Source organism: Camelus ferus, chromosome X (assembly GCF_009834535.1).
Source record: "Camelus ferus isolate YT-003-E chromosome X, BCGSAC_Cfer_1.0, whole genome shotgun sequence".
Taxonomy (NCBI): domain Eukaryota; kingdom Metazoa; phylum Chordata; class Mammalia; order Artiodactyla; family Camelidae; genus Camelus; species Camelus ferus.
The window spans coordinates 83,484,075-83,494,420 of NC_045732.1; the positions used below are offsets into that span (position 1 = coordinate 83,484,075).

At 48.0% G+C, this 10,346-nt stretch overlaps 1 protein-coding gene across 4 annotated transcripts; it reads left to right on the forward strand.

Annotated features, from left to right (window-relative positions):
* Positions 1-385: 385 nt before the first annotated feature.
* Positions 386-8,260, forward strand: SLITRK4 (SLIT and NTRK like family member 4). 4 transcript variants are annotated; one of them, XM_032475181.1, is made up of 2 exons: positions 386-723; positions 5,218-8,260. In XM_032475181.1, exon 2 carries the CDS (start codon positions 5,268-5,270, stop codon positions 7,782-7,784), a length of 2,517 nt encoding a protein of 838 aa, XP_032331072.1. In that variant the 5' UTR covers positions 386-723; positions 5,218-5,267; the 3' UTR covers positions 7,785-8,260. The 4 variants fall into 4 exon arrangements, with proteins under 4 accessions (XP_032331072.1, XP_032331074.1, XP_032331071.1 ...); XM_032475183.1 differs by lacking the exon at positions 386-723 and adding an exon at positions 1,419-1,548; XM_032475180.1 differs by lacking the exon at positions 386-723 and adding an exon at positions 1,427-2,049.
* Positions 8,261-10,346: the final 2,086 nt, after the last annotated feature.

Consider the following 10,346-nt stretch of genomic DNA (forward strand, 5'->3'; position numbering starts at 1 on the left):
GATGTGCAACCTCTGGATATTTGCGATTCAACTGCTAAAGCCGCTTTGGTACACACATGACAATGAGGGGGTACTGAAGTGACTTTTCCTAAGTCTATTTCGTCTCCTTTTCTGTCTCCCCGAGGTATCCCATAGGTCTCTTCCCTTTTTCCCTTCACACACGCTTCTGCACAGCCCCAAAGCTCCAGACCCTGTCCCCCTTCCCTAAAGTCTCCCATTCACCACCACCCTCCCGAACCAAAGTCCCCTCCCGGTCACCACCAAAGCCCGGAGAAGTGGAACGCACACAATGCCTCCCTTATAGGGCTTGAGCTGGGAACTGGGCATGCTCAGTAGCCAAAGCAGATTTTTTTTCCCCTTCTTTTGGTCGCAAGTGCGGCATCTTTCTCAGTCCCACACCTCTCTTTCCTCTATCCCTATCCCTTCTCCCCACCCCCAGCCCCTTAACCACCCCGCTTAACCCGTTCCACACCGAAGGCTCACAGAGTTCTGAGGTGCGGAGAATTAACCCGTCCCCTAAACCCACTAAATAGTCTCACTTTGGGCTAAAGCTTCACACTTTTGCCTTAAAGCCCCCAGCCTCTTACGCGCACACAGGTAGGGGGAGTGCGAATACTACTGGCTCCCAGGAAACTGATCCCAAGAAGGCTCCATCCAGGATCGCCCGCTACCGAAGAAGTATTCCCGGAGCCCTCTGTTCTGCGGGGTGACAATTAGCCAAAGGTACCGTACCCGTGATACAGAGCCCAAGTGCGATTGTTGCCTTTGAATGTCATTGTTGTTGACTCACCCCCCTCGATCCTGAAATTTTGCAATTCCGTGTAGACTCGACGCCCCTGTCTACCTCCCTCGATCCCCCCTTCCCCCAGGCTCTCCGATGTTTCTTTGGCTTTGCCTGGGATCTTGGTTGCTCTCTCAAAGGAACGCCCCGGTTGTGTGTGTGTGTGTGTATGCGTATATGCCTTCGTTCTTAGGGGACTGGGGGAGGAGAAAGGACTCGAGTGTGCGATTCTTGGGGGGGGGGGGATGGAGGCTGGCGCGTCCGCGTTAGGGGACTGGGGTCTTTATGTGTGAGGAAAGGGTCGCTCCTCCCTAGGGGATGTTTTAGGCAAAAAGAGGGGGGATGCCGGGAGGAAAGTGCGCCGTCTCTCCCGGTGTGTGGGTAGAAGAGGAATCAAGTGGGGGTGTCTGGGTGGGGGACCCGGGAGGCCTCGGGAATGTGCGGGGGTCGAGGTGCTTGAGTGTCGGGAGAGGGGGTGCTGTGTGTGTGCCCGGGGGGGTGCGGGGGGGCGGGGGCGGAGGCGGGGATTCGGCGCTTGTATGTAAAGGTGCAGCCCGTGTGCGAGGGGCTGGGTGCGCGCGCGGTGTCTGGCGGGTGCGCGCGCGCGCGCGCCGCTGCCCGCCTGCTTGCCTGCGAGGGCTGCTCGGTGGGTTTGACGGGCAAGCGGGCGCGGAGGAGCCCGAGACCGCATCACGCAGAGACCATCGCGGAAACTGCAGCGCGGATCGCGGCGCGGCGGGCCTTACGAGAGCCGCCGGGTTCCGGAGGTGGGTGAATTTCCAGCGGGGGCTGCGCGAGCTGCACCGACACGCGCTGCCTCTTCCCCCAGCCCGGCTCGGCAGCGCGCGCGCGCGTATGTGTGTGTGTGTGTGCGCGCGCGTGCGCGCGGAGGGGGGCAGGTAGCTTATTATTTTTAGTTTGGGTCGTGTTGGTTTGGGGCCGGCTGAGTGGCCAAAGCGGCTGTAGTGGCTACCCCCCCCGCCCCCGCGCCCAGCCTGCCTACCCACGACGCGGTCGCAAGTCCCCGAGGACCGAAAGAATCCGGTGTCTTTAGCCTCGCTGCCCCCCGGGCGGCCGGGGCGGCCGGGAAAGTGTCCTGTTCTAGGGCGATTAGGGCTGTCGGGACCGCTGCGCTGGGCTGGGCTTTGTTTTCTGTGCCCCCCTCTCAGACACTCTAGGCGGACGTGGATCTGGGGGTCTCGGCAGTGGCCCTGGAGCCAGTCGGAGATTGCTGGCACCCAGCAAGACAGGGACTACGAGAGAAGCCGGTGGGTAACTCTAAAAGCCCTGCAAAGCCGAGCAAGAGCTGGCAGCGCGACTTTGCAAGATGCCCAAATGTTGAGCTGATTTTTGACTGGGTGAGAGCAGCATTATGTGGCTGGCCAGAGTGGGGGGTGGGGTAGGGGTGGGCGCGCAAGGGGGAGCCTGGGCCGCCGCTCTCAGCCACGGGGGTCACTCTGCCTGTGACAAGCGGGCCATTGACGCCCCAGTGGCCATCACCCTCGTGCGTGGCCTGAGCTTGCCGTCTCTTCCACCTCACGCCCGGGTCTAGAGAGGCCGACGGAAACTCCGGCAGCTGCCCCTTGTGGGACGGGAGCGCGCGGAGAAATGTGTGCGCAGCGGGGCTGAAGCCCCCGCGACATCCCGAGCGGTCTCCGTCTCCGCGGATCGGCCCGGCCCACGAGGCCGCTGCTTGGGCCCGGGACCCGGGAGGGGGCTGCGTTCGGGCTCCGGGCACCGAGATGCGGCAAAACATTGCGGTACGCGCCATCGCCAACGGCCCCTCCAGCCGCGTCGCTGCCGGCCCGAGGTAGCGCACCGGGGGCGGCAAGGACCGCGTCTTCCCGTGGAGCCCTCCACCCGCGCCCTGGGCGGGCTGGTGGAGGTTTCTCGGGCCGGCTCCAGGGGCGCACCCTCCCCAGTCGTCGGCCCCCTGCAGGCTCGCTCCTTCCGCGCGGAAGCGGAGCGCCCGGCGCGGCACTCTGGTGGCTGCCGGGTTTGTCATAAGGCTAGGTTTGTGCAGTCCTAGCCGGCGGTGGGAGCCGGGCGTCTTGCGGGCAGACAGAGACAGAGACAGAGAGAGATGGAGAGGTAGATCGGGAGACCCGCCACCCTTCTCAGCCGGAGAGATGGCTTTTGGTACCCAACTCACACTTTGTGGGTTTTTTTTTCTTTTTTACCCTTTCCCCTTGATTTTAAATTGTACATTTTTTTTGTTGGTACCATGTGAATGTGCGGTTTCTTTCGCTTACATTCGATGCCCCTTTCCCCCCCTTTTTTGCTCGATTTCCCCTAGCTCCTTTTCTTCCTCTCTCCACCTCTCCATGGTCTCTTGCCCCTTCAGCCCCTCTTCCCTTCTCTCCTTGGCACATCGACTCCCCCTCTCCCTAGCTCCATCCTCCAGCTGCCTGCGGCTTCTGTTTCACACGAGCTGCATTTGGGAACTTCCTAGCTCGTCCTTGCACTTTTTCCCCCCTTGCTACTTAAAGCAGAAATTACGAGGAGGAGGGCAGCTCCTTATGCAATTTCAGATGTTTGTTGATGCTCCTGGTTCTTGTGTTTTGTACTGAATTCAGGTACATCGCTTTTTGGTTAGGGTTTGATTTGTTGTGGTTGCTTTTTAAAAATTTATTTGGTGGGGGGCGAGGGGAGGTAGTAACAAGAAATGACTCTAATGAACCAGAGTAGCTGCTGAAAACCACTTCTGTAGGAGGGCCAAAAGAGCATGTGAAATTTTGATTTTACAATGAAAGTTAGTTTGGATGATGTCATACTTAAAAATTATGACTTGTTTTTGCACTGCCAATCAAGCTATCACCGTGAATAGGGGAAATGCACGTCTATCCGGCAGCCAAGGAGCATCGGCAGTGCCGGTGTATTCTGAACCAAACTACTCAAAATTCAAATCTTCCTGGGTCATGGCTAATGGATGGTCTACCTTGAGGCATGTTCGGTTTGCCACTGTCTGGTTCCTCATGGGCAAAATAAACAAAGGAGTTTCTGTGTGACACTTCTTTCTTTGTATCATTCCCTCATTGTGTGTTCCCGGGTAATTTATTTATTTAATTAATATTTGGTGGTAACCATGTTGAAAATGCAGCCAGCTTCCCATATGAGATGGAAAAGACTCACATGGCTAAAACTGCATCAGTAAAATGCACAGTGCTTGTGGTTCCTCTTAATCTTTTCCTTGAAGCGTTGCATATATTTGTATATGCATGCAGTATCGAAGGAATCGGCAGCCAGGGGTTAATTTATTAAGCCTGAAACTCCACTAAGTGATTCTCGACTTGTTTATAGCCAGGGACATGGAGTGGTAATACTGGGAGGGAGATGTTGGGGAATGGATGATTTTAGAACAAACATTCGCTGTACTAAATGTGTCTGGCGCTGCAGATAAAGCCACTCAGGGATTGTAGTGTGTGAACTCGTCTTCCTCAACAGTGGCAGTCTGTGGTCAGAGTGAAGGAGATAAGCATCTGAGCCAAGTATCAGTCGGACCTCGGTTCAGAATGGCACAGAAAGGTATGGGAGGGAGTCAGGTAGGCAGGAGAGCCAGTTTGGGGGATGGGAAGGCTGTCTGGACATCAGGTAGGAAATGCAGGGGCAGGCAGGATTCTGTCTTGCTTTTGGGGACCCAAAGACAAAAGGCTTTTCTCTCCTGTTGGGGAGATGACCAACAGGAAACTAGATACCATTTATTTACCTGAAACTCACATTTGGCCATCTCCTACTCTGCTCTTTTTCTAGAACCCCACAGGGTCAACTGTGTTTTTTTTTTTTTTTTTAACACATTGTAGAGCAGTGTACAGGAGTGAAGTGATTCGTGGCCATGTGCTGACCTCTGGGCTGATGCTCAGGCCAAGTATCTTTTGGGGGTTTCTGCCACCTTGATCTTTTGACTGTCCCCTCTACAGCAACCCTGCCCTCCCATTGCAGTCCTTCATGGAACTCAGGGCCCTAATAGCTTTCTGCATGGCTTCTTATCAAGCTGAAGCCTAGAGAGTAGACATTTACAAATTGAAATACCTTTGTGGTGCTAACAACTACATGGTATAGTTTCTGATCTGGGTTCAGTCATTAGAGTTGCCAATAGGAAGCTTCAGGTCTGTATTCAAGGATGGAATTTGGTGGTCCAAAGAAAATATTTTCAGATTGTTACGGTCTAAGCACAATCAAAAATCTTTTTTTTTCCTGTTTTTTTTTTTTTTGTCTTCTGCACATGTAAAATTTGTATAAACTACAGGTACAGAAATAGAATGTATGGTATTTTTGGTGGCTCTTGTTCAACTGAGTGAGAATACTTGGAGTTTTTGGTGCCCTAAAAATACCAAGCTAATTATTATACCCATGTGTTCCTGACGGCGGTATGATTTAAACACAAATACTTTTTCAAGTAACGATCATTGAAAAAATGTTTTCTTTTTATTTTTTAGATTATTTCTCTTTATTCAGAAGCATAAAGTTGTTTGCTGATTGCAAGAAGATGTTTCTTTGGCTCTTTCTGATTTTGTCAGCCCTGATTTCTTCGACAAATGCAGATTCTGACATATCGGTGGAAATTTGCAATGTGTGCTCCTGCGTGTCAGTTGAGAATGTGCTCTATGTCAACTGTGAGAAGGTTTCAGTCTACAGGCCAAATCAGCTGAAACCCCCTTGGTCTAATTTTTATCACCTCAATTTCCAAAACAATTTTTTAAATATCCTCTATCCAAATACATTCTTGAATTTTTCACACGCAGTATCCCTGCAGCTGGGAAATAATAAACTGCAGAACATTGAGGGAGGAGCCTTTCTTGGGCTCAGTGCATTAAAGCAGTTGCACCTGAACAACAATGAATTAAAGATTCTTCGGGCTGACACTTTCCTTGGCATAGAGAACTTGGAGTATCTCCAGGCTGACTACAATTTAATCAAGTATATTGAACGAGGAGCCTTCAATAAGCTCCACAAACTGAAAGTTCTCATCCTTAATGACAATCTGATTTCATTCCTTCCTGATAATATTTTCCGATTCGCATCTTTGACCCATCTGGATATCCGCGGGAACAGAATCCAGAAGCTCCCCTACATCGGAGTGCTGGAACACATAGGCCGTGTTGTCGAATTGCAGCTGGAAGATAACCCTTGGAACTGTAGCTGCGATTTGTTGCCTCTCAAAGCTTGGCTGGAGAATATGCCATATAATATTTACATAGGAGAAGCTATCTGTGAAACCCCCAGTGACTTATATGGAAGGCTTTTAAAAGAAACCAACAAACAAGAATTATGCCCCATGGGCACAGGCAGTGATTTTGATGTGCGAGTCCTGCCTCCGTCTCAGCTGGAAAATGGCTACACCACCCCCAACGGTCACACCACTCAAACGTCCTTACACAGATTAGTGACCAAACCCCCGAAGACGACAAATCCGTCCAAGATCTCTGGGATCGTGGCAGGCAAAGCCCTCTCCAACCGCAGTCTTAGCCAGATTGTGTCTTACCAAACGAGGGTGCCTCCTCTTACCCCCTGCCCGGCGCCTTGCTTTTGCAAGACACACCCGTCAGATCTGGGACTGAGTGTCAACTGCCAAGAGAAAAACATCCAGTCCATGTCTGAACTGATGCCGAAACCTTTAAATGCCAAGAAGTTGCACGTCAATGGCAACAGCATCAAAGATGTGGACACCTCAGACTTTACTGAGTTCGAAGGACTGGATCTGCTTCATTTGGGCAGCAATCAGATCACGGCGATCAAGGGAGAGGTATTCCACAACCTCACCAACCTCCGCCGGCTGTATCTCAATGGCAATCAGATCGAAAGACTCTACCCCGAGATCTTTTCCGGCCTTCATAACCTGCAGTATCTGTATTTGGAATACAACTTGATTAAGGAAATCTTAGCGGGCACCTTTGACTCGATGCCGAATCTGCAGCTCCTGTACTTAAACAATAATCTCTTAAAGAGCCTGCCCGTGTACATTTTCTCCGGAGCCCCCCTCGCTCGACTGAACCTGCGGAACAACAAGTTCATGTACCTCCCCGTCAGCGGGGTCCTGGATCAGCTGCAGTCTCTGACACAGATTGACCTGGAGGGCAACCCGTGGGACTGCACTTGTGACTTGGTGGCATTAAAGCTATGGCTGGAGAAACTGAGCGACGGGATCGTGGTCAAAGAGCTGAAATGCGAGACACCTGTGCAGTTCGCCAATATCGAACTCAAGTCTCTCAAGAATGAGATCTTATGTCCCAAACTCTTAAACAAGCCATCTGCGCCCTTCACTAGCCCGGCCCCGGCAGTCACGTTCACCACCCCGCTGGGGCCCATTCGCAGCCCTCCCGGTGGTCCAGTGCCTCTGTCTATTTTAATCCTGAGTATCTTGGTGGTCCTCATTTTAACTGTGTTCGTGGCTTTCTGCCTTCTTGTTTTTGTGCTGCGACGAAACAAGAAACCCACGGTGAAGCACGAAGGCCTGGGGAACCCGGAGTGCGGCTCCGTGCAGCTGCAGCTGAGGAAACACGACCCCAAAACCAGTAAAAAAGACGGGCTGGCCACCGAGGCGTTCATCCCCCAAACCATAGAACAGATGAGCAAGAGCCACACCTGTGGCCTGAAGGAATCCGAGACCGGGTTCATGTTTTCCGACCCTCCAGGACAGAAAGTCATTATGAGAAACGCGGCCGACAAGGAGAAAGATTTATTGCACGTGGATACCCGGAAGCGACTGAGCACGATTGATGAGCTGGATGAGTTATTCCCGAGCAGGGATTCCAACGTATTTATTCAGAATTTTCTGGAAAGCAAAAAGGAGTACAATAGCATCGGCGTCAGTGGCTTCGAGATCCGCTATCCGGAGAAACAACAAGACAAAAAGAGCAAGAAGTCGCTGATAGGTGGCAACCACAGTAAAATTGTTGTGGAGCAAAGGAAGAGCAGCGAGTATTTTGAACTGAAGGCAAAACTTCAGAGTTCCCCCGACTACCTGCAGGTCCTGGAGGAGCAGACAGCTTTGAACAAGATCTAGGTCATGCAATCTTACTTCACACAGAGGACATTTATTTAATGATGAAAGTGCCTTTTGTTGACTTCTAACTTCCAAATACTATATTATCAATAGGCATAGAGGCAGGTGTTTCCAAGGGTGTCTCATTAACTGTAGCTGCAAAGATGTGTCCTGTAGAAGAGAATTTCCTTAATAGATTCGACTACATAAAAACCGATACTGTGGAGTCCTGTGGGGATACTGCGAACTCTGTTGCCAAAGGGATGCTTTATATACATAATACACTGAATTTCACCTCAAGAGGCAGATCTGTTTTGTACCCCAATGCAAAACCTTCGTCTCTTTGTGCTTTGTAAAGCGAACTCCAGAAAACTGGTACCTGTGTTTGTACCTCAGCTGGGTCCTTCATCTTGCACGTAGATTAAGTTGGTGGAACTGGAATAATCCTTTTGATTTGTGGCATTGTAACAACTCTGTGTAAAGATTATCCGAAAAGTTAAAAAAAAAAAAAAGCATGCCAAGAGAGAACATTCGATAGTATTTGTAAATCGGTAACCTTTATGGCCTGCATCTTGAAACCGCTGGATTTATAATGTTAAATTGTGCAAATATTTGTTTAAAATATACCATGCATTACATAACTATAAAATAAATTTGAACACTTTAAGCATTACCTGTCTATACATAAAACCTAAAAGAAAAAAAAATCAGTGTGAGTTACATAGCGTTTGTGGTGATCTGAAGAAATACGTGATGTTTATCAGAATTAAACATGGCTCAAATTAAACTAACATTAGAGTTTGTTCTCAGTTATGTGAAATACCCACAATCCTTACAGGTTGTCCAAAATTAGCAAAGTGCTTACCGTGTGAGCGCACCCAAAGCTATTTTTGTAACATAATTCATATTTATGAAGTACTTTGTATACTAAATAGGAAAATATGTACTGCTTACTATGTATTTAATATGCCTGACTTGTTTTCCTGATCACAGGGAATTTATCAATAAGTATAAATTTAGATAGGAAAAGTATACCAAACTGACACTGAAGCTTATGTGTACAGAAATATTCTGGACATTGTGATCAGGTATCATTTAAAAAACAAAACAAAAAAAACTATAAAAAACCACAAAAGTACAAAAAAAACAGTTCTGTGCTATTATTGAGAATTTAGCATATTATCTTCAGATTTGTTACCAACTGTGCATTTTAAAATAGGTTCCTTAGTTTTATAGTACCGTGTCTGGGGCAGTTGTTATTTGCCATCAGTTGTCTTGCTTTTCAGGATTCTATGAACTTAATTCAAATAGTTTTCACTACAGATATTTAAAAAAATTAATGATGTAAGGTTAATAGTTATATCTCGTATGCATCAGTATCCTGTTCTTTCATCATTCTGACTACTATCAGATAACCAAGTAGAACAGTAAACATCCTGGTAAATCGCGGCCATCAAAGCCACGCTGTAAAATGCTTTCATTGGTCTCAGATGAGTTCACAGTCTGCAAGTACAAATGCTACGCCACTGTGTTTGCTTGTGCTGTTAACTTCTAAGTCAAAACTGGTCAAAGGAAGGAAGCATTTGATAACGGGAGATTTTTGCAGATTTTTCGGTTCTCCCGATTAGCAAAAGTGACATCCCCAAAACACATTGCCTTCTTGGCCTGCCTGCATATGTATATTTTTTGTGCTCCATCTCTTGTAATTACTGTGTTCATCAGTAAGATGACCAAGAAGGTAAACAGAGGCATTCTTCATGAATTACAAGTGGCAGGTGTTTTGGTGCAGCTTCCAAAATGATATTATGGTTCAAATGGTAACAGCAGTCCTTTTATTAATTACTAATTTCAGGGCTTTATGTGTTTGTTGCAAGATTAAAAAAACAAACAACTTGGCATTCTTGGAGGGGTGTGTGTGTGTGTGTGTACGTGTGTGTTTGGGTGTACATGCATACATATAGATAATTTGGAGATTTTTTTAAAATAGCAAAAAAATTGTCTCCATATGTATGTGCTGGTGCTCTTAAAACTTTAATGTGTAATTTTAATTTTCATGACAATGTCTGTGAAAACTTTATATGAATATTAAAAATATATACATAAATACTTGCTTTCTGATCTTGAAAGAAAAGACATGAAGATGTGTGCCCAACAGCCTGTTTTCACCTACGATTTCACACGAACTTATAATATGCCATTACCATGCTTGTGTGCATCCATGGAGTAAAGGGCTTGTAACACATGCTGACAGGATAAAGACGTGAAGGCTTCAAAGAAAGTGTTTTAGTTTATCCTCTCAATAAAGTATGGGTTGAGGAATCTTAAGTAGATACTTTTGGGAGGAACCAGAAAACTCCATCCATGGTCTGGGGTTAATAGGTCACTGGGATGATGCCTTTTATTCAGTGTGGTGATGCTTTGAAGAGGTTTCAAGGTTTCTGCAGTTGTCAATGGCAAAGGGTACCTGCCTTCATCTCAAAGCTTGCTGTAGCATATTGGCTAACTCACACTCTTCTGCTGAAAGGTATAAATGTTCAATTTTTCAAAACAAAAGTAACTTAAATGTATGTGGTTATTTGGAGG

Coding starts and splice junctions, on each gene's coding strand:
- SLITRK4 (XM_032475181.1), top strand. CDS start 5,268: ATGTTTCTTTGGCTCTTTCTGATTTTGTCAGCCCTGATTTCTTCGACA.